General features: G+C 40.6%; 2 protein-coding genes across 3 annotated transcripts in view; both read right to left on the bottom strand.

The window, feature by feature from the left end:
- The window catches only part of spag9b (sperm associated antigen 9b), a 50,877-nt gene extending 39,553 nt beyond the window's left edge, over positions 1-11,324 (bottom strand). Inside the window, exons 1-2 of one of the 2 annotated variants that reach the window (XM_068304871.1) lie at positions 10,582-11,324; positions 505-625 (exon numbers count right to left, since the gene is read on the bottom strand). In XM_068304871.1, coding sequence (XP_068160972.1) covers positions 505-625; positions 10,582-10,881 — 421 coding nt within the window. In that variant the 5' untranslated portion in view covers positions 10,882-11,324. The remainder of the gene's footprint in view (positions 1-504; positions 626-10,581) is intronic. The other variant, XM_068304873.1, reaches the window with a different exon arrangement.
- A 618-nt stretch (positions 11,325-11,942) lies between these two features.
- Positions 11,943-24,577, bottom strand: daglb (diacylglycerol lipase, beta). Its single transcript, XM_068306211.1, has 15 exons — positions 23,691-24,577; positions 23,415-23,566; positions 20,101-20,275; positions 19,749-20,016; positions 19,535-19,657; positions 17,829-17,956; positions 16,923-17,049; positions 16,689-16,772; positions 16,043-16,120; positions 15,874-15,954; positions 15,608-15,735; positions 14,583-14,651; positions 14,331-14,403; positions 13,924-14,177; positions 11,943-12,900 (listed from the first exon to the last, which is right to left on the bottom strand). The coding sequence occupies exons 1-15, from the start codon at positions 23,783-23,785 to the stop codon at positions 12,696-12,698; spliced, it is 2,040 nt and encodes a 679-aa protein (XP_068162312.1). The 5' UTR covers positions 23,786-24,577; the 3' UTR covers positions 11,943-12,695.
- Positions 24,578-24,618: the final 41 nt, after the last annotated feature.

Here is a 24,618-nt window from a genome sequence, read left to right as displayed (position 1 = left end):
GTTGACTTTAGTGTATTTTTGTAGGTAAACTGAAGAGAAGATTTTTCCCTCAGAATGCAGGAAAACCCCCCCATTTTCCTCACACAGCATCATGAGGATTTTTCTTGTTGCCTTGGGAAGACAAACACACTGACTGCACTGTCGTTTCTATTTACAGGCACCTATATGCAGAGATCTGTAACCATTAACCAAATTCTTTGTACAAAGAGAGGTGGTCAGATTGGTCCAAAGCACCCCTGTGCACTGCGCTGAACTTTTCTGGCCTTGGAACGTTTGGTCTACTCGATTACAGCTCATTTAACAGACTTGGCAGACAAACACTCATACCATGTTACTAATGGCCTTTAATTCAGTAGACGCAGGAGCCCATCTGCCCTTTGTTCCATCTGTAGGTCACATAAGCTACCAGGTGTCATTGCTAACAGTTTCTGGCTTTGTAATGAAACCAATCCTGCAAAACTTATCTGTGACAGATGTATAATGCTATTACGTATAATATCTTACTCTGATCTGCATAGTTTCTCGTCTTCAGCTCCAGCTGACGTGAGTGTGACTCCAGCTTCAGAAGTCGACACTGAAGGTCTTTCTTCTCTCCTTCCTGGGAATCTTCGAAAACGATGTACCTCTGCAGATCAAAATAGAAAATAAAAAATATTTATTATCAGTGCATGGCAATAAACAAGTGCTGTAAGCTTGGGATGAGAATGACAACTAGTTTGACCTCTACTAAGCTCAGAATGGCCAAACAATTATCCCCCACCATTTATCAGGGTTCTTTTCTAAACAGGTAACAGGGGGACTCTTACTTTTGACTTGTCCTCTTAATAAAATGTTGATTTGACCTTAAATGTCATACATTGTGCAAGCATACACCATGCGGTCTTCTTTTAAGTGACCTGTTCTGTGTAAAAATATGAAAACAATGCCATTAAACAACAATTTTGTTCAGTAAAAACAGCATAAACATCCCTTTAACTTGAAAATCAACTTAAATGGATGTTTCGAAACTACATTTCAAAAAAATGTAGTTTATTTAGGCTAGATAGAAGCTGAAAGAAAGATTGAATTTAAATGTTTCTACAAGAGCTATTTTTTGCTCTAGATTTTAGGGAAAATCTTAAGGCTTTTCATACTGGTTTAGAGAAGAGCATATGATGAGGCCGACATGTCTGACGAAGGTTATAAATTATTGAAACAGACCTTGGTATGTTGTGTTGCTTACTATATGAATTTGTTGCCTCATCTTTCAAGAAACGATGTCAAACGTCAGGGTGTCTCTGAATGCTCCATTCCTACCTCAAACTTTCAAAAGCTCTGTACCATCTGTGAAAGTCATTTGACCTCTACACAACAACAGGTGCACAGCAACAGCTACCTCAGGAAAAACAGCGACAGCCTGTGTGCAGAGTCCATGTCAGCATCAAGCCTGTTTTCAAAGCTTCACACAGCAGCCATTGTCAGCAATCTAAGCCCTTCTCTCAGGGGATTTTAGACAAAGAACACACTTTTCATAAGAGGAGAAACTAAAAAAAACATCACATGGACATAAAAAATTTCATGATACAAATTCATCAGCAGTCTGAGAAAAAAAATGCACACTTTTATATAAAGTTGGAAAACACCGTGCTGTCCCGATCTGTAATCCTTTTAATCTGGGTTAACCACTGCTTCTTAATGCACTTTAGATTTTGTCTGAACACAGCAGCAGAGAAGAAACTTTACAGGTAATCAATTTTATTGAATTATGTCCATTGCTGTCTGAGATGTGAAGACAGCTGCTCTTTTTTTAACAGAAACAAATAACAAACATTATATGGACCATCATATAAGACTAAAAGATGTAAAAACATAGAAGAGAAATATAGGAATACTGAAGTGAAGACCAGTGATAGACAGATCGTTGTTCCAACTGAACCAAAATATTAACCTCATGATGACACAGGACAAAAACAATACAAATCAGGATTGGTAGGATGCATCCCTGAGGTGTTAATATCCGTTTGTACGTCTGTTTGAAACTGACTGGACTACTAATATGCTGAATAACAAAGTGTGTGCTACGAGAAGAAACACTTCATTGCAAGACATAAACATCATGGCCTATGTGGATCAGTGACATTATAGCTGATGGTCGAAAAACTGTCACATCACCACTGATGCAGATGTGGCAGACTGAAAGCTTCAGTGCTAACATGCTAAAAGTAGCAAAAATCCATCAATTCTTGCATGTCAAATGCAGATATTGTGCCATTTTCTTGGTTTTCTGTAAAATTGAAGTAAATATTTTAGGGTTGCTGACAGTCACTCAGATAAAACATTTCAAAATGGGGTTGTTTATTTGTGGGAGCCTATTGACACCTTGGCTGGTCAGGTGGATCAGGTGTCTACTAACAAACTCTCTCAACATGCCATCCTGTCATGTGAGTGCTCCCAGGCACTAGCCAAGGGGTGGGTGTCATCCGTAAGAATGTGAGGATCACGTGGGCATCCTGACACAATGAGCCTCTTCTTTACATGGATGTCACACTGAAACCTGTGGTCTCTAGCAGAGGCGTTTCTTCAGGGTGCTTCTGTGAACTTACGGTACATTTTTACTTTTTTTCAAACTACTGAAATGCTGACTTGTTTTTCTCCATTTTCAGTCAGTTTTAGTAAATGACTCTTTTGCATGAGTTATCTTTGCATGTGGACAGCCAAGAGGGGCTGAAAAGACCCAGAGGCATCTCACGAAGAGAGGTAGATGTACATGAAGAGATCTCCATGTACATCCAGTGAGAGCATTAGCGTACTAAGCTAGAGACCAAATGGTAGGGGGGGTTCCCTCCAAATTTTAAACAACTGAGACAAACGGTTTATGATCACTGAATTGCTAAAAGACGAATCATTTCCTGAGTAGGATTCTGCTTAAATCTACCCCAATTACAACAGTTTGAGACTATAAATCTTCAATGATGAGACATAGCAACACCCATTCCTACAATATCAACACATTAAAACCAGCTGCATGTTTCTCTCAGTAGTCTCTCGCCGTGATGCTCCTCACATGACCCCACCAAGAGGTGGGTGCATGACAGCGCTCCAGAGAATGAGTGTCCCTGCATTTTAACAAGCGCTCTTCTGCCTGCACTGCCTTTATAATGATCCCTTTGTCCCCAAGTGCCAACACGCAAACACATGTGGCTCCAGCACAAGTGTGAGCACACACACACACCAACAGGACTCCACTGTATGGACACTCAATTAAGAGAGTGAAAGGGACTCCTCAGTGAGTTTGGGTTTTGGTTTGCCACTGAGAAATTTGGGGAACAAGGGTGTAACAGGCCTCGGTCAACAAATGTAATAAAATTACTTGAGAGCTATTTCAGCATTCAAGATATGATCACTTCATTATAAGATACAAGTTGTATGCATACTAATTCACAAGAATCACAACTCTCAACCTCATGGCAGACTAGAAGAGAAGTCAGGACAGTGTTTGTACTAACATTCATGGTAATGAAACAACATCATTCAGGCGACACTGAAAGCACTGCTAAAACATTCAGGCTCTCTAATCCTTCAGCCAGTAATTTGTTGTCATACGAGGAGTCACATGTTACCAGTTCTCTTATTCTGCCTTCAAATAGATTTCTGGATGATCAAGGATAATGAATTAGCTGCTATTATAAGCACATCGGCTGTGGTTATCAGAAACTTTACTGGACATAAGAATTCAGGGAAATGCTGTTTTTCCCAACGTATTTCCTGCCTTGCCTTTTCCTCCCTTATGCTGAGACAAACTAGCATGGAGGTATTCCTCTGGTCTCAGTGCAGAACAAACTAGGACTTTGATTTAAGCTTGTCCACGGTGATCATTTATTTAAATCAATGTGTCAAAGTAACATAACAGCAATGGCAAAGGTTCCGTTGCAGATTAGTTGTTCAGTTTTGATCCAAAACTAAAACTCTAAGACATTTCCAATGTAAGGTCAACCTTTTCTGCTGGTGCATGGCATCTGTCATTTGAACTGTCTACCATAAATCAAAACTGAAAATTTATTAGAAAAGGAGAAGCACCGATCACAAGGCTGGCTTATGGCAACTTCCCAGCAGAAAAATACGGTGTTACACGACATTTTAATTGTAAAAAGAACCAAGGCAGTCAGAGACTGCAACATTCCGCGACTTAGGTCAGGGTACCCTGAAAGTAGTACCTGACGAGTGCATAGTTTTGACCTCTCAGGGTAGGTCAAAGCTATGCACTAGCTTTGACCATAGATCAAAACTGGTGCATAGGTAGATCGAAGCACTAATTTTGATCAATGGCCTTACTCACACTGACCTTCTCCCTCCTCTTTCTAATCTGGTTCCTGAGTGTACATACATCCATTCATTCATTCATTTTCTTCCGCTGAATCCGCTGTACAAATGCCCTATGCCACCTCACGCTGGCATGGGGCGTGAGGTGGGGGACACTCCAGGGACAACGCCAGTGCACCGCGGAGCCACACACAAAGACATACAACCACGCACACACACACTTCTACAGGCAATTTGGGACCAGCCAATTAACCTATACAGTAAGTGGAAATTGTGGTCATCTCATTTTCATCCCCTTTGCCGCCCGAGTACGGTACTTTTTGTTTCATCTTTCTGTCTGCAACGGTTGTGAAGATATTTGGTGGACATGCGAACGACTGGACTAACACACAAACAGTGACAATTACATCACCGGTTTGGAGCGAGATGTAACAATTACAATCAGGGCTTTGAACTGGTTCATGGAATGAAAGCAAAAACCAGAAACTTTTGGTATTTTGCCAGGAACAAAAATGAAACCGAAAACTTTATATTTTTTTAATGTTCCGGAACAGAATCAGAACAAAAAATAATTGTAAATCGGTTAATGCCGGGGGGTTTTTTCCTTCTTGAAAATAATATCTAACCTCAAGTTTCCCTTCCTGTCATTCACTCAATGCATGACGAAAGCAGAGAGAAATTGAGGTATATCACCAACAGTCAAAGTAAAGGCAGTCTCCCAGTCAATTATATTCACGACAGGTAAACACTGAAGTCTGTCAATGTGAAAAAAAATTGATTTAGACATTATCTCTTTGGCTGTCAGTCATTTTCAGTGTAGTGTGTCCCCGTATTGTCAGCGCTTCGTAGATACTAATCTCTTCCGGTGGACTTCCTCCGACGCTCCAGACATTTATCGGCGTTTCCTTTCTGTTCTTGACCAATCACAAGATGCTTCGTTCAGAGCTTCACGTGTTCGCTCCCCGGTGAGCTCTGACACACAGAAACTTTGTTGCATCATCAGGTGCAGCAGCTTCTCCGTCTCCCTGATTCTCCATCCTCTGTTCTGTTACTGGATCAGTGCTGTTGTCCTGTTTACTGTAGGGACAAATCTACTGTATGTAAACTGCTTTAATTTCTAATTTAAAAGTCCTAAAGCTTATTTATATTTACAAAGAACATTATTAACAGGTTTGGGAACTATATATTTTTTGTTCTAACCAGTTCGAGAACGTCAGTTCATGGGTGGAACTTAAAACTGGAAACGCTTCCGTTTCTGTTCTGAAGGAACCGATTGGCAAAAAAATTCTGGTTCAAAGCCCTGATTACAATACATCACCGCTTTGAAGCGGGATGTAATAATAATTTCAATACTTACTCTGTATCCCTCATCTGTAATACCGCAACAATCAGGTGTATAGCTCAACAAGCACACATTATACCCAACGACTCTTAAGGTTTAAAATTGAATTAGCTCTCTTTTTTGTACCACACTATAATTGTAAGACTTACAACAGTTCGTTCCTGCTGCATTCTTGGCGTGCTTACATCAATAAAGTTAATTTAAAGGAATGTGACTTATGTCAGCGGTCCCCAACCTTTTTTGCGCCACGGACAGGTTTCATCCAAGACAATATTTTCACAGACCTGTCTTCATTTGCTCTATAATCGTTAATGACGCCAGGACAGCTGTAGTTTTAATACTAAATCATCCCCAGTGGTTTTATGTAAAATGCAGACATGGACAACAAACAATATTTTTTTCATTAATTGATAATCAACATCACTGTAAACAAAATAATTGGAAGAAATAATTAAAAACTCAATTGAAGTGACTGCACTGATAAGGTTTATTTTGAAATACAGCGACTTACAATCAGTGCATTCAATGTAGGAGAATTACAGATCATTTCCAATAAACGGGTGAAGAAATCAATCAAATAATAATAATTACAATGATGAGAATTGGTGGTTGGGGAATGCCGATATAAGGGTGGTTTTCTTTACGGTCACTGCAGAAAATCCCACTCCACAAAGACAGGAGATTGGAAATGGAAGCAGGGTTTGCGATACTTTTTTGGGTGAACACCCACCTGACCTTTGGTGAATAATAGTTTTAAACTTGTGTTTTATTTGATCAGATTCACTAAAACAGTTCGCTAACAGTTGTTACCTGTCCTTGACAAGGAACACAACACTAGATGTCATTATAATCGTGGCATTTGTACTTTATTTTGCTGCTTGGTTTTTATCTGTTTATCCATTCTCGCTATAGATTAAGAAATACTGAATCAAGTTTTTCTGTCTATCAAAGCTACGTTGGTGTAAGAATGTTTGAATAAAATAAACTGAACAAAACGTGCATGCTTGTTCAAATATGATTAAAATGAATGGACTCAGGACCGGCTGCTCTTCACCCGTAAGAACGTTGCAGCAACTAAACGTACATGCACAGGAAACAACACTACAGTGAACCTCGTGACCCAACTATGACATAATTTTAAAAACAGCAACACAATGATAAACAAATAATATCCTGTCTTTTGTCAAAACCACAAGCAATTCAGAATGAGTGGGTATGGTGAGCAGTTCAGGTTCACTTTACAGGCCATTAAATTGTTGGAACAGTCATGACTTCTTGTACAAAAGTTGTCCTCTATGGTCTATGAGATGATGGGAGGATCAAAAACAATACCTAAAACATCACCTGAGAATAAGAATATTCTGGACCCCATCAGTATGAAAGCTAACTGGATGCCTGTGTGGCTGCAGGAGGAAAGTCATGTAGAGGCAGTGTTCATTTTACCTCAAGAAAGTAGTGCATCCTTGGATGCGCTTCGATACAAATTTGTGCATCCCAATAAGACGTTTAAGCATCCAAGAAGTTATAACACTATACGGTAGAAATGTAGGCAAGGATTGAATTTTGCCAATAGTAGAACATAAAAACTAAACAAACTTAATTTAAATGCTTTTACAAATAACGTCATAACTTAAGAAAAAAAGTAAAATTAAATATTGGTTTTATCAACATGTTAAAGCCTGGTTATCATTTAAAAAAAGTTTTAGAAACAGATGTAATATTTTTTTCACTTTTGCTTTTCACTCAATAGATTTCTTTGCCTTTAATTCACATACTGAATTCTCCTGTGGACACTGCATCAAGCTGACAGGACCTTCACCGTCAGTAATGTCTCTTTCTTTGATTTACTTTTTATTGTTTTTCATTCATTGTCACTTGCTTTTTCTCCAACTTTTGTATCTTCTTCGGAGGCATGATGATAATCAATCAGTCAACCTTTATTTGTATAGCGCTTAATCACATCAGCAGACATTTCAAAGCGCTTTAACAGACAGAAACCCAACAAGACTCTCCAAGACTAAGCAACAGCTCATACTTGCTCTGGAGCGTCTAACTCCTTGCTCTCACTGTAGCGCATAAAACGAGCAGATGTGCACTGTCTGACAAGCGTGCGTCCCTGTCAAACAATGTGTGTGTCAAAGATGAATGCAAACGAGAACACTGTAGAGGATGAGCCCTTTATACGCAGCCATAAGAAAGACAACAATATAAGTTCAGAACATGGTAATGGAAAATCCTGTGAGCACACGCCAACCATAACACTTCAGCAACGCGCTACAACATAGTGAATAGTAAATGAAATAGTATCAACAGACAAAGTTTTGGCCTGAGGAACGAGTCATTCAACATTCAACTGTCAAGTCAAATGTCAATGGCTCAGAAAAAAACATATGTACACATGTAGCCGACTGATTCAGCCCAGGCTATAGCAAAATCTGTTTCGGTTTTGCCTTCCAGGGTTTGTCTTAAATGAAAGTTTTGGTGTATGTTTTATAAATCATTTTTCCAGTATACAACATGCAGGTCAACGCTCATGTTTCTGGGATTTACTAGCTGGGAAAACAGTCAGATTACATACAAATCCCTGCAGCAATTCAGGATTGTTCAAGATGCCACTGAGAGGCATATCTTATGTTATAATGCCCAAGTATGTGGGCATTATAACATAAGATGTTATAATGCCAGTCCAAGTATGTGGACTGGGATTAACAGGAGGAAAACTTTGAACTATAAAGTACAAAAAAATCATACATTACAAATCACTGAAAATCAAGTTTGTAGTTAAACTTCTGCATATCAGTTTTGTAGTGTAAACCAACTGAATTCAAATGACAGCTCATGTTGGATATCAGTTTCTGCTTGGTTATGTTCTGCATATTTTTATTTTGTAGCTTAGATTTGTCACATGTTTTAATATAAAATACCAGTGGGAACCCGTGGAAATAAAACAGTAATATCAGACTTCATACCAAACATGTGAAAACAAATGTATTGGTATTATAAAGCAAGTGCACCCAATGTAGTAAAAAAATCAATGTGGCGATGTGATGACTTTATGTTGGCAAATCCAAGGATTGCACTGGGCGGGCATTGCAAAGCCGTAGATGAATGTTAGCAGGTTAACTGGAGAAAGAAAGCTAAGTAATCATGAGATAGGGAAAGGAGATAACATCAAAGGAAAAGACACCTGTCAAAAGAGCAAGTGGAAAACAAATTTTAGAGAAATAATAGTTCTGTTACCTGACTATATGAACAGAACTGTATGTAGTCACTTAAAGAGCTTTTTTTGTCAGACGCCCGAGGAGCATTTTTGATACTACATTGATTGTCCCATTCCAAACGGAAACCATAGCTGGACAGACATAGCTGTTTGCCTAGCCAGCTAGTTCCACCCAGAATTCATTGCAGTTTTCTGTGTCGTTCCTGCTGTTTGGACTCTGCTCAAAAAGATGAACATTGTTGGAACAGTTATGACACTGTAAAATAATGTTAACTGGGAAGTCTATGTGTAGTAATTTCTTCTCCTAACATAGCAGATGCCTTACGCCCTATTGTTCACGTGATTCCTTCTGGCAGATGCGCCGTGATTGGTTGGGCGCTTGATGGACAAGTAGTGGGTGGAGTTGGTGACCGCGTGACACTTTTTCAAGTGAGCTTATTCAGATATAGGTGGGGATGTTCTGGAACATCTCGTCCTGCACAAGATACTGATAATAGACTGGAAAGAACAATGAATGCATTCATCGTCTTAATGGGTGAGAACACCAAGAGACAAAATGTTACAGTCGCTTATTTATTTGTATTTGACTCCTTGAGATTCAGATTTTATACCGTAACAATTATAATGAATTATAATTATGTAATTCTTTTCTGAACACTTGCCTCATCAAGCAAATGAGGTGCAAGGTATTGTTACCCTGCATGACATTTTCAGTTGTGATAACTTGAACTTGGCAGTGTTCTTGTTAGCTCCATTGAGTGTTCTTGTTAGCTCCATGGGTTCAACACAAGCCAAGTGTCTACAAAAACAAAATTCTTCAACCTGATGTCTATTCGGATGGTCTGAAATACAGCGTACACTTGTAAGTGTAGATGGTGAAACATTTTGCCAACCTTCACAGAATTACTTTAGCAGCAGAGGCTCAAAGTTTAATTTTCTGATAAGGTCTAAATTTACACAAAGACTCCATGTCTGAACTCTCAGGCACTTCACCACTGCTGACCCAAAAGCCAAAGTCAGCTCCAGTAGCTGAGAACCAACTAGATCAGAAAAAAGATTAAACCAAATCAGAACTCCTGGGGTCTTGGGATCACCAGTATGTCTGGAGTATGTTTTGTGTTAAGTATAACACAAAACGCTGCCAAATTGTAGATAGTAAGGGAGACATCACAAGTCTCCCTTAAGTATGATGTCTGTTGTGCTGACTTGTTCTCCTTTGATTTTATCATGACAGACAGCTGTCTGCTTTAAACCTAATAATCTGCAAAGTGGTGACTCAATTTCTTCCAGCTCTAAGTGTTGGTCTGGCAGCATCAGAACCAATGCAAATGTGTCACTATGCAAACATGGATTACATGTGAAGGAATGAATGACGTGTGAGTGGAAGTTAGTATACAGTATGTGCAAGAGTCAGATGAGAGGGCAGTGAAGAAGTCACCAGTCATCAGCAGTGAGTGCTGAGTTCACGGTAGCACGGAAATCAATCGCCAACCCATCGACTTGTAACTGATAACATTTTTTGTAAAAAGGTTTGTCTAATACAGTAGTTAGATTTCTTCCTGTTAATATTCCTCGTCAAAGCAGTGCGCTATTCAATCAAAACATTTCATTAAAAAGTATTTGTAATGAATAGATTTGTATTTTCACACTACAAACGGTAGCTGTCAAACTTTCTGCTTCCCATCCCAGCACACAACCCGATCCTCTCAAGCTGACCCACCTCTTCTGCGTGTCTCCTCAGAGCCTTCTCCCGCTCGTACTGGGTCACTAGCTGCTCGTTGTCCTCCTTGAGGAGCTCCAGCTCCACTTCGTGATCCTGGTTGACAGCGAACACCGAGTCCAAGTTCTCCAGCACGGCGACGACCAGCGGCATCAGCTCCTTCACTACGTCTTCGTCGTATTTCTCGATTAGCCGTTCAAACTCACGGTAAATGGAGCTGGCCAGACCTGAGACCCGCTCGGACATCATGGTCGAGTTGCCGGAGTCGTCCTGATACAGGACTACGTCGTCCAGCTCCATATTCTTGGCGCCACTTGTACTTATTTACCAGCTAACGTTAATGAGCTAGCCGTAAGCTTCAGCTGACTGGGGCTGCCCGCTTTTCCACTTTCAGTGCAACAGAACGTCGTTAAAACATTTCTAAATGTACTTAATACTATAGAAGAGACGCTGGACTTCATAGAATTCTACTTTCCTTGGAGGTGTGAACGACAGACTTCAGAATCTCGCTTGCCCGACTAGATAGCAGTCCCGAAAAGTCTTACTGAGCTCCTGATTAGTTTCCCTGTCCAACAGATGAGCTCCTGCTGCTAACTTCAAATACTGTCGGACAAAAGACAATCAGAAAAAAAAACACACCAATTCCAATAATCAGCTTCATACTTCTAAAAACGACGCAAGCGCGCAAGAAAGCAAATCAAAGGCAACCAGTTACATACTAGTATTAAAACAAAATGACATTTCATCTGACTTGTTTTTGTAGTTTCCGTTAGGTGACGTTTGTAGGGCGGGGAACCATTTCCCAAAAGATTATTCAAATAAAAGCGGCTTGTTGCTACAATTTTAGCCGTTTGTTGTCAGTTTATGTTGGACTTTTAACCAAATTTAATAAAAATGTATTTGTCATTTCCGTACATTTCTTTATGTTTTATTCTTGAATTTAAGCATAAACAACTCCGTTTTCTACGCTCAACGTTGGGGTTCTTGGGTAAATTCAGAGTCAAACGCAGAGAAACGTTGTGCCAGCTTTAACATTTTCAACTATCGACTTGAAGCTACTGTATTTGGATAGAGCTTCAGCTACGGATAATAACGAGGAACACTTGAAGCCATCACTTGTTTATGACGGGAGGTCAAGCTTACGTCACATACTAAACAGGAATGATGTGGGATAAATTTGAACTTTCGGGTAATCCTTAATGATCTCTTCATTAGAAAGTTTTCCCAAGTTTTCAGGTCTTTCCACTGACTCTTATGCATGTGATCTAAGTTCTCAATTTAGATCACCTGCATTCAGTTTATCAGGATGCTGCTGCTGCAGCCCTGCTATGAATAAAAAAACCCCACAAAATTATGCTCAAAAAGCTTTTATTTACATTGAGGAATCCGATGCATTATTTTGTGATCGTTACAGAGGCATGAGTGGATATACACTGATGGTACATTGATTGAAATAAAGATGTAATCGTCATGGCAAGTTCTTTCCCCAAAAAAATGTGAACATAGAATCTCCCTCTTAAATCTAGTATTGTTTTTCGGAAATTCAAAATTTAAAATGCTGAACAAAACTTAATGTAAACAGAGCAATTTTTCATTTTTGTTTGGATATTTTTGTAATGCATAGGCACTGTTCACCCTGATGTGTTAAGGCATTTATAAAAGGACAGACCAAACAGTCACTGAACAATGGATGATGCTTCAGTTCACATTTTGAGGTTATCCTGTATCCTCCTCTACACAGGTAACATATGAAAGACAACATCAGACACTTTTGCTGACCAAGAAGCAGCTTCTACCACCCATACAGCACGCACGCACGCACACACACAAAGTGTTGAACACTGACATTACATTAGAATTGCACCACATTCACATATTGTACAAAATGCACATTCAGAGGTTTATGTACAAGTTGCTCAAGGAATAAATCAAGAGTTTAGCTCAAAATAACTGAATAAAATAAAAGTGCAACTTAAAAAGTTTTTGGGTCACTGATATTTAATGAATCATACTGGAAGTGATCAAAACTGGAAAACCTCTGACATTTCATGTCTTCCATTACTATGCAGTGTTAAAATGTAGAATCTGAGAGCCGGTGCATAAAGACTCAGTCTCTATGGTGCGCTCCGGACAGGATCGTGTTGGCTGTTTGCAGATGATGGGCAGAGTACGTAAGGCCTGTCGCTGGTGAGTGTGTTGAGTGCTTTGAGTAGAATGTCGGGCATGTGATCTGCAAGCATCCTGGGACTGATCAAAATACTCCTGAACGCCATTTCGTTGGACCAGTCAGCACGGTACTGCACCTGGGAAAAACACGATCTGAAGAAAAAATACAGAAGAGGTTGAGTGGCAGGTCAATCTACCTTGAATGGACACCCATGTGGTTCTCAGGAGGTACAATACATTTCAGTAATGACAATATTTATGATGGTAATTTCAGAAAAGCATATGGAGATGTTTAGTGTTAAACTGTCATTGAAAGGTGTTGATTCAAACTGGCAGTTATTCGTATTGCTCTACCCACCCAGTTTAAGGCCCCGTCTACATGATGCCGGAACTTTTCGAAAACACAACTTTTTTCACACTGCATCGAAAACGATTCGCGTCCACACGACAGCATTTTCTAAAAGATCTCTGTCCAAACGGACCAGGAAGTGTCGAAATTCACGCTGGTCTTCCTGTAGGAGGACCTCCATCAAAGAGTTCTCCACCAGCAGACTGTGCATCCCGGTCTGACCCAGAACTCGCGCCGGCGTCTTTAGCGAGGAACGTGAATAAATGAGTAAATAAATACATATATAAACTTTATGACACATAAATAGACGAACGAATATTTAAGTGTAAAGGATTTTTATCAACGCATCTTCGACGGTGAGCTGTTATACGTCAGAAAATAGCCGGTTTTAGCTCCGTTTGGACATGTAGACACGGGTCACATGCATGACGTCAAAGCAGTTTTGGTCAATGGGACACGCCCCCGGATAGAAAAAGTTGTGGATCCACACGACAACGGAGACCCAGCGTTTTCAAAAAATTCGACCTTGGCAAGCGTTTTCAAAAAGTTGCGTTTTCGTTCCGGATATCTGCGTTGTCGTGTGGACAGTGTTAGCCCAGTCCAAACATATCGGCTCTCGTCTGTAACTCAACCCACAAAAACACAAAATATAAATCCAGAAATCCCAAAGATAAGTTTTTAACATGTTATTTTCCGGTATTTTGAACAACAGAGACTAAGGGAAAACTTCTCATAGATAATTTGTCAAATGTAAAGCTACTTCAGGTTGTCCTGCTTGTAAACACTACTAGTGCTTTTTACGCTTCAGAAGTGAACATCCAACAGACCTTCGTGACGGTCCATCTTCAATGATGTGCAGGATTCGTCCCGGCAGGAAGAGAGGCACGTGTGCAGGTGTGTGGACGGGTGAGTCATCCGACGCCAGGCTCTGATAGGATGACGAGTGGTGAATGATCAGTGACTCCTCCCCCAACAGAGGCCTGTTGAGCTGCTGTTCCCTCCTCTCTTCCATCTCAGTAGGAAAGTCGTCTGGGTCTCCTCCAAACAGCTCGTACCAACATCCTTGCATCAGGATGGTGTACTGGAGAACATATGCAAAAATAGCTCAGATCACTGTCTGGAATAAAAATTATCACCACTGAGGTGTAAAACTAGATCCCTAAAGAGAAAAGCTGAAAGGAAAAGAAGAAGAGGTATAAAACTAGGCTAATGTCAGGGCTTTGGCTGTTTTTACCTTGGGTTTATTGCAGTTGGACACTATCTTAAGTATCCTTCTCTTCAGATCCTCCATATTGGGAATGCTCAATCTGCACAAGAATAATGACAGCAGATTATTTTTAAAGTGTATTTTTTTCCTCCTTCTGTGTGCACATAAGAACAGGAACGAGTTAATTAATAGTTTATATAGCCACATTGTTCAATAATTGAAAACTGCCTACTGAGAATATGCAGTCAAAGGAAAAAAAACCACAAGAATTGGTTTTACCTGGGAACCAGATCCTTTCCCAGCACGACTGAGATCACAAAGTCTTTGGAGTAATCCGCTAAAGCTTTACTGTACAGAAGAGAATAATAAGGTTCAATGGAATCTGTGTCCAGTTGTCAAAAATGCTGATGGCAAGTCCCAATATTTAACAGTGTTGTAGAGGGCCGGAGCAAATCCCAACAGACTAAAGGTGAAAGGCAGGGTGTATTACAGACTGGTCATTGAACAGCAAACATGAACTAAATATGTATGTGAGTGTAAACAACATTGACGCTCACGTTCATATTTAACTGGCAATTTAGGGTTACCAAAGATCATATAAGACAGTAACTTAGAAAGCCCACCAGGAGCAATCATTTTTGTGACAGTGGCGAAGTAAAAGAGCAGATCCCGACTCTCCATGCAAAACCCGATCCCCCATTCTTGTGAGGAGACAGTTCTACCCATATTAGTTAGAATTGAGAAATAAGGGTCTGCTATTATATATTTTAAAATGATTTTCAAATATAATAATAGTTTTCATTACAAGTAATTTACATGTTGTTAATGACATCTTTATTACACAGCCCAAAGGTCTCCATCATCCAAGTGTCCCTTTGAATCCATTCCATAAAATATATGTTCCTCATTAACAGTATTGTATATAATAACTTTTATCAGTAGTCTCCAAGCCCTGGGTCAAGGACCACTGCTGGTCCGTGGGTGAATTGGTACCGGGCTGCACACAATATATTACCGCTAGACTGAACCTCCCAAGTAGCAAAATGAACAAAAAACAAATGTTGGTGCGACGTTACGAAGACGCTGCTGATAAAGTCGATACACATTGGACTGATGTTTATTATTATCAGATTTAGAAAAAAAAAAGTTTTTATGGCTGTAGTCATATCATTTTATCTTGTATTTGCCACACCATAAAGGCCAGTCCGTGAAAATATTGCCTGACGTCAAACCGGTCCGTGGAACAAAAATGGTTGGGGCCCACTGACTTATACAACCTGGCCAAACAGGACTGTCTTCCTCACCTCAGGAGTCCTCCTGGTGGAGAGAATGCGTAGCACTGCAGGGTAGGGAAGGAGTTCCGCAGAAGGACAGCCAGCACTGAGGCAGTGCCAGCTCCAAGACTGTGACCAGTGATGACCAGTTTGTACTCCTACAGAAACACGCATTCAACAAGTGTAGATTATTCATGGTGCAAACTTCTGCTGGCTAGAATTCTAAAAAAAAACAAAGGTAAATAAAATGCTGCATTTCTTAAACATAGGTTCTGCAACCAGGTATTGCTTCTTACCGGGGCGACGGAGAAAGCTTGGTTCAGGATGCCGTCGTTCACCAGCTTCTTATAGACATAAGTTGCTGCCTGACAAATGCCCTGCAGTGAGAGATGCAGGAATAAGCCTCAACCTACTGGAAAACACACTCCCTCACACACCAGTGGATGGAACTGTTTCTAAGTGGACCTTGTGAGCATAGCTGGCTCCAGTCACTCCCTCTATGGGCAGGTTCTCACATTCAGCAGACAGGTCTGTCAGGACGTCCTACAGAACAAACACCATATGAGGTTACTAATTCTCAGGTTGAGACTGTCAGAGGTCTTGGAGGAATCCCTGAGATCAGAATCAGCATCAAACAATCTTTCCGACCGTAAACGAACATAAGAATGTTTTCACCACGACAATGAATTTTTTTATCCATGCTTGTGAGTATACAAATCCAATCATGACAAGAGTGGCTCATGCAGACCGATTTAACCCGTCGGTGACCTATCTATCACTTTATTTCAACACACGTCTGTCTAGGTCATGTACATAAAAAGGGAAGTGATTCTGACTCTGGAAATACAGCAAGCGTTACAAATGCACAACAGCTGATCACAAGAAAAAACTATTTTAAGTCTATTTTAGACTAATCTATAATGTATTTTTGTAACAATTGTGCAAATGAAAACAAATGTTCAACACAATGGAAGTGAAACCATAACTCTCATTATTGTATACATGCACAGAATACAATAGATTAAAATAAATAAATAAAAAACTGAGATAAAACTCAGTAGTTATGTCTTTCAAAATAACTCAACACATGAAGAACAGAGTCCCAACCCACCCTCAGCGACAGTGTTCCTCTGACAGCCACCAGGATGGCCTCTCTCTTATGGTCCAGCGCCACGTAGAAGGGGACCTCATAGATCTACAACAAACACACTTTCTTACAACCTGCAATGACTGAAGATGGACAGATGTTATCATCTAACAGAGGCTGACTTCTAGAATAAGCCTGAGGGAAACAATCGAACACGTAAAGATGTTCTCCAACGCTGCAACCTGGTATCCTTCTTACCTGGTTGTGAAAACTGACAAAGATGAAGTCTCTGTACTGCAAACCAGTGGTTTGCAGAATGGAAGCAAAATGGCAGCCCAGATGGTCTCCGCCAATGATGTCATAGTCGGCTGTACGGCTCCTACAGCTGATGGGTACAAATTGTTTTAAGAGAAAACTTTATTAACACAAAGGAAATGTGACATTTATCTCTGGCTTTTTAAAAAAAAAAAAAAATTATATACCGATTATAATCCCTGCAGGGAAATTAGTAGCACACTCTAGTTGGTTTAAATCAAATCGTGCATATACAGTATATGTGTGTACAGGCCCTGAACAACAAACACACACAGGGGGCCTATACACATGCAGAGGAGGTAGAGTGGCGAGTCCTTTATTGGTGCGCCCCAAATGAGCAACTTTGTAAAGGGGACGGCGCCTTGCTCATGGGTGCCTCGGCAGTGCTCTGGAGGTGAGCTGACACCTCCCACTGTCAGCTCACCTCCGGGTTTTGTTTTTGGGCGGGAGTGGGAATCGAACTGCTGATCTTTGAAACATTGGACGACCCACTCTACCGCGTGCTCTACCACTGAGCCACTGCCGCCCCTTAGTGACACTGATCAAAGACAGAACTCGATGAGGACCAGTGCAGATGATCATCAAGATGTGAAACAAGAAGATAAAAAATGTCAGTCTAAAACAATCTCTGCTGATGCTCGAGGTTTCCTTGTTCTGCTGATTTCAATTTCAATTTGAATTCAGCACATTTTTACTTCACACAAAGAAAAAAAAAAAACCTTCTGCAGGACAAAACAAAAGTTCACTGTTTGCTTTTCAGACCAGTCTGCTTTTATTCAGAGTCCTAACCTAAACAGGCTGATCTTCTGACTCGTCTGACGGGTCCCACTGGCTGTGAGAGGCTCTTACCAGTCTCCACTGAGTTTGCACAGTCCGGTAAGTAGATGGGAGTAAATGTACAATGGCCAACCATAGGCAGCCGCAGCAAACTTCATGAAGTGAGCTGCTTTCTCCAATTCTGTCTCTAAATCTTCTCCCTCCAAACGGTAAAAGAAAAACAAACAATATGGAAACATTATAAGCAAGGATGCTGTTTTACAGACTTGCATGTTTAACTCTGTCTGTTATTCTCACATTTTTAAATACCATGCACAATTATGCTAATCTTTTATTTTATTCAGTAAGTAAACATCAGATATCTATTACTTACTATTGCCCCGTATATTTTAAGATGTTATTACTTCAACAAATTTAACTATGAACTTTTAGCAGACACATTTTATTATTGTGTTATTATCTGATTTTGTTTAGGTTGTTTTTGATGGTGTTTTCATCATTAGCCCTGATTTTATTTACAGGTAGTCGTCAACTTACGACCTATGCGACTTACGACCAACCGACTTTATGACCACAATGTCCGGGCAACACGGGCATTCCCTCCTGCCACAGTACTCACGCTCTGAGACTCCCGCACTCTCTTCAGTCACTACGCCGCACACACACTGTTCAGTCACACTGTGAGATCAGTAGCCCAACCCAACTATGAATGAAGAACTGATCGCGCTGGAAGAAGAAAGAGTGGAAGAAGAAGAGAGAAGAGAAGCAGAGAAAGAAGAGGAGGAACCAGAAAAAATGTTCACCACCAAAGGCTTGTCAGAAGGCTTTTCCCTGTTAAATAAACTCCTTGCACTTTGAAGAAATGGACCCAAACAGAAAGATTTGCAAGGATTGAACGGATGGCAAACAACGCTTTCCGCCCATATCGTGAAATTTATGAGGAGAAAAAGAAACGAACAATTCTTACAAAGCTCACAATGTTTATGAAAAGATCGTCTCCCGCTCTCACCAACTCACGCGCTGCCCCAGCTGATGATCCGGACGACCCACAGCCAAGCACCAGCGATGCCAGCAGCCACTAAGTTTTTGTATTTTACTGTCTTTGCATTTTGGTATTTCAACACTACATTGTTTTTCATTTTGTATGTTTTCACATAATAAACTAATTGTATTGTAGTACAGTATTAATTGTTTGACTTGAACCTGACAAACGTAAAAGTATGGAACAGTATGATATCTAGCGAAAATGATCAAAGAGATGTCACCTCCCCACGCTCCCTTGTGTCTCCCGCGCCCTCCACTCCCACGCTCTTCTGTCCTCAACACCACACCTCCACCCTACCTTGAGGCTCACAATAGGCGAGAAAACAGATTGAATTTTTACTTAAGAGTCGATTTACGACCAAGTCAAATTACGACCAATCTTTCGGGACCAATCGCGGTCATAAGTCGACAACTACCTGTATTGTGTATTTTGTAATCCATAATGAAGCATGTAAACCTACTGTTTTTTAGCTATTTTAGCTATGTATTTTAACATACATGTTATCTGTGGTAGCCCACAACTATAGCTGTTAAAATGTGACAAATAAGGGTTAGTGAGTTAATAAATGTATGAACCATATTGTGTTCATACACAATACTTTACTGCCCAGTCTTTCCAAACATACTGACAAGGCAGAACCAGTGCAGTCATTTCATTGTCAAGTCATCCAAGCATGATGCCGACATGACATTTGTCGAGATAATCTATATGATCGAAACACAGTTTCACTTACGATGGGAGAGGAAGGGCTGTGATCAACTATGACGTCTGGATCTCTGCTCAGCTCCATCTTATCGTGCTCCTGATGCAGCAGAGCCAAACCAGCTGCTATGTCGCTGGGTACCAGGTCTGTATCCTGCAAAGAAAACACGCACACCTTTAACATTTTTGCATGATTTATTCTGTGATGTGTGAATGACAGAACAAAAGGAAGAAAGGTGTCTCACAGAGAAGAATCCTGTGAAGAGCTGTGCGATGCTGGAGAACGCTGCCCGGTAGCTTTCATCCTGTGGCATACAACAGCAAAGAAACCGCAGTCTGCTCTCCCACACCTTGACTGCCAGCGAGCGAGCTGTGGAGAAGAACTGACGGCCCTCACCGCGCTCTGTGTCTCGTACTCCCAGTGGCTCCATGGTAGGTGGCTGAGGACGGGGGTTTCCCAGTGGGTCAAACACAAAAAGAACTCCTACTGCAGTGAACAGAAGGATGATCCAGCTGTTGTAACACAAAAAAGACCTTTCTGTCAAAACACCCATTAAATCAATAAAAACTGTCAAAATACAGACTCCAACAATCTACCTGGCAACCACTGCAGCAATGACAGCACCCACTGTGGCAGGATCGCAGCCTCGGCTGTCATCAGATACCCAGAATGAACCAAGACAGGCCCACACCAGCTCAGGAATGTACAGAAGAGCTCGAAGATAAACCAATGCGGGGATAGCCCGCCGTGGGCCAGAGTTTGTAATGGTACCTGAGAAACACAGATACCAGAATAATCCACAAAAATATTTAAAAAATATAAAATTCAATATTTTGAATAGCTGGTACTTATAATCGGAAGAATAAAACAAACAGTCCATAGATATCTATATTAGGTTATTTGAAATTGTGCTGTTTATGTAATTTGTGTGAATTTAATTTATGATTTGCCTTAATCTAGCTGAACACTGATATACAAAGGGCCAGATACAGTGTTATAAAAAACTTAGACACCCCTGATAATTTTCCAGATTTTCCTTTATAAATCACTGGTAGTTTGGATCAACAATTTCAGTTAAATATATCATATAGCAGATGAACACAATGGTGTTTGAGAAGTGAAATGAAGTTTAAAGGATTTACAAAAAGTGTGCAATAATTATTTACACAAAAGTGGGCAGGTGCATGAATTTGGGCACCCCAACAAAAAAATTACTGTACATTAGTATTTAGTAGAGCCTGGTGACGAACACAGCGGGTCCAGATTTGAGTCCTGCTCTGTGTGGAGTTTGTATGTTCTAGCTGTGTCTGCGTGGGTTCTCTCCGGGTTCTCCAGCTTCCTCCCACCTCCAAAAACATGCGCTTCAGGTTAATTGGCAGGTCCCAAATTGCGCGTAGGAATGAGTGTGTGTGTGTGTGTGTGTGTGTGTGTGTGTGTGTGTGTGTGTGTGTGTGTGTCTGTGTGTGTGTGTGTGTGTGTGTGTGTGTGTGTGTGTGTGTGTGTGTGTGTGTGTGTGTGTGTGTGTGTGTGTCTGTGTGTGTGTGTGTCTGTGTGTGTGTGTCTGTGTGTGTGTGTTTGTCTGTCTGTCTGTCTTTGTGTGTATACTGGCGTTGTGCCCGGAGTGTCCCCCGCCTTATGCCAGCTGGGATAGGCTCCAGCTCCCTGTGTCCCGCTGTGGCAGATAAAGCGGAAGAAAATGGATGGATGGATGTTTTTGCAGAAATAGCAGCCTCCAAATGTTTTCTATAGCTTCCAATGAGGGTCTGGATTTTAACTGAAGGTGTTTTTGACAATCTGTCATCACAACACTTCTCCAGTTTGATTGGTATGATGGTTGCCAGCATGGTCAGTCCGCTTTAAATCACACCACAAATTTTTTGACAGAATTCAGGTCCAGGAGCGAGATGGCTATTCCAGAACATTGTTCAAATTCTACTAAGGTATTCATGCAAAGGAACAAGTACGATGTTTAGGGTCACTGTCCTGTGAGCGTATGCAGCCCCAGCATAAATTCAACTTTGTCTCTGATTCTTAAACAGTGTTTGCAGGAATCTATGCAATCTTCAATTTTAACAAGATTGCCAGTACCTGCACTGGACACATACCCTCACAGCGTGATGGAACCACCACCAAATTATACTGTGGGCAGTGAGTATTTGTTTTGGAAAGCTGTTTCCTTCATTTGCCATGCGTATCACCCCTTGTTATGTCCAAATAACTTGATTTTAGTTCAATCAGTCCAGAGTATCTCATTCCAAAACGAAGCTGACTTGTCAAAATGTGCTTTAGCGTACCTCAAGCGACTGTTTGTGGCATGTGCACAGAAAAAGTTTCTTCCACATCGCTCTTCCATAGAGCATCCCTTTGTGCAAAGTGTGCTGAATAATTGAATGATGCACAGTGACACCATCTGCAGCAAAATGATGTTGTAGGTCTTTGGAGCTGATCCGTGGGATGACTTTGACAGTTCTCACCATCCGTCATCTTGGCCTACCACTCCAGGCCCTAACTAGAACTGTGCCAGTGTTCTTCCATTTCCTCACTACATTCCTTACAATGGAAACTGAACAGCTGAAATCTTAGCTTTTTGCATCCCTCCCCTAAACCATGATGTTCAACAATCTTTGTTTTCAGGTCATTTGACAGTGGTTTTGAGGCTCCGCTGTTGCCACTCTTCATAGAAAATGGAAAGAGGACATCAACTTACAGTTGACCACCAGTAAATACCCGTTTCCCGTGATTGACTTCACCTTTAAGCTTCACCTTTGTATACAAAGGTGAAGCTTACTAAACAAATTTTGTCTTCCAATAATTAGTGCTAAAAGTACTCAAATCAATAAAACAACAAGGGTGCCCAAATTTATGCACCTGCCTACTTTTGTTTAAATACCAGTTTCCCGTGATTGACTTCACCTTTGTATACAAAGGTGAAGCTTACTAAACAAATTTTGTCTTCCAATAATTAGTGCTAAAAGTACTCAAATCAATAAAACAACAAGGGTGCCCAAATTTATGCACCTGCCTACTTTTGTTTAAATAATTATTGCACACTTTCTGTAAATCCTATAAACTTCATTTCACATCTCAAACATCACCGTGTTTGTCTGCTATCTTCTTCTTTTCCTTTCAGCTTTTCCCTTCAGGGGTCGCCACGGCGAATCAGTTGCCTCCATCTAACCTTGTCTTCTGCATCCTCTTCTTTCACACCAACTACCTTCATGTCCTCTTTCACTACATCCATATATCTCCTCTTTAGTCTTCCTCTAGACCTTCTACCTGGGAGTTCAAAACTCAGCATCCTTCTGCCAATATATACACTATCTCTCCTCTGGACATATGCAAACCATCTCAGTCTGGCCTCTGTGTTTGTCTGCTGTATGATATTTATATATATGATTTAATTGAAATTGTTAATCTGAACAACCAGTGATTTATAAAGGAAAATCTGGAAAATTATCAGGGGTGCCCAAACTTTTTCATACCACTGTGTGGCCCACGGGCTGCAGTTGGCTGGCCCAGGTCCATCTTAGGGAATAGTACCATCGTGTTAGATTAGCAACGGCATTTAAATGACCTTAAATGGCAATTATAGATTTAAATTTAATAAATAAAGACTTACGAACAATTCAACTGGCTTTAGAGGATGGTGTATGTCTATATGCTGTGTGTGAGCAATAAATGAGTTCGACTGTGAGATTCAAGTTGGACTGCCTAGTGCAGTGACTGTCTTGCGAACTTCCTGCATTGCAAATAACAGAATAACTAGAACTTTTACACAATTGCTAGCGTTACTTAAATAGTGTAAAATATAAACTTTAACCCCAGCTCTAAAAGCTTATTCATGGAATCTTGCTTGTGCTTGATGCTTCTATATTTTCTAAGTAAATGAGCTGATAAAACAATGATTTACCTTGGGCACTGACATAAACAATGGCACACAGTGACAAGATGATCAGTGCCAGCACAACAAGCAATCCAATCAGATAGATGTGAAGAACTCCTGTCCCGTTACAATCGAAATGGCCCTTGTGATAAGTGTACAGTATCATGGTGCCAATCCACCTGGTGAGAGAATATCAGCAGTGGAAAACAGGAAAAGAGCCAACTAAAGTTAGCATGCCATGCTTGATTGTCGTTAAGTGTCTAACGTGGAGTCATGGAAATTCGTTGAGGGGAAATAACTTACCAAATTATGCGGATGAACAGCTCGAAGGCGCCGGGAAAAACAAGGTCGTCACTGGCGATTCCCCATCGCCGACCGAATACCACAATTCCAGGCATTTTGATAAAACCTCTATTCCTCACTGAAGAGAAACCTCGTTACCACTGGAAAATGTAGCGCCGCTCTTGAGAAATGAACGCTTGAAATCATGCATGCCTTGGCAATGGCAAAGCAGTAGCTAACGCAACGCTTGGATGGTCGGCAACGAGTTTTCCTCACAATTGACACACTGTACTTCCCGATGTTGCTTAATATGAATGACTTCTGCTTCTTGTATTGTTGCAATAAAGAGACTTGCGTGACTAACATTAGCGACTAACGTTAGCTGTGCAGCTAGCTAGCTAAACATACTCGGAAACCCCTCTAATACACAGATAAGACTATCTGATAAACCGAACTATTCATTACTTGCTTTGCTACTTCCTTTATATCGGATTTGAAATACTTAGGATCAAAGACAAAATAAAGCAATATGATAGCGATCTGGTTTGTTTTGAACCAGCAGCGACCTTCCGCCTATCAAAGCCGAACGCAACAAACTGTCGCATAAACGTTCCGGTATGTTTTCCTAATTATGTTAACAGTAATAATTGCAATAAGAACAAGCCGTCGACCGGTACCGTTACTCCAGTGAAATAAAACTGAAATTGAATTTATGATCTAAAAGGTCGATAATGTTCTATATTCCTAGTCTCAATTCAGGTTAATTAATTAAATACAGTATTACAACCAGGATTACTAGTGATGTCAGGTCAGGGGTCGGCAATCTTCAGCACACAAAGATCCATTTGGACCCGTTTCCCACTGAAAACAACACACTAGGACCCACAAACCCATTCTAATGTGTAATGTGGCCGTATCCGGGGACAGAGCCCACTTGTTTAACAAACAA

Source organism: Antennarius striatus, chromosome 21, assembly GCF_040054535.1.
Source record: "Antennarius striatus isolate MH-2024 chromosome 21, ASM4005453v1, whole genome shotgun sequence".
Lineage (NCBI taxonomy): Eukaryota > Metazoa > Chordata > Actinopteri > Lophiiformes > Antennariidae > Antennarius > Antennarius striatus.
The sequence above is the reverse complement of the archived record's forward strand: the minus strand, read 5'-3'. Positions and strand labels throughout refer to the sequence as shown.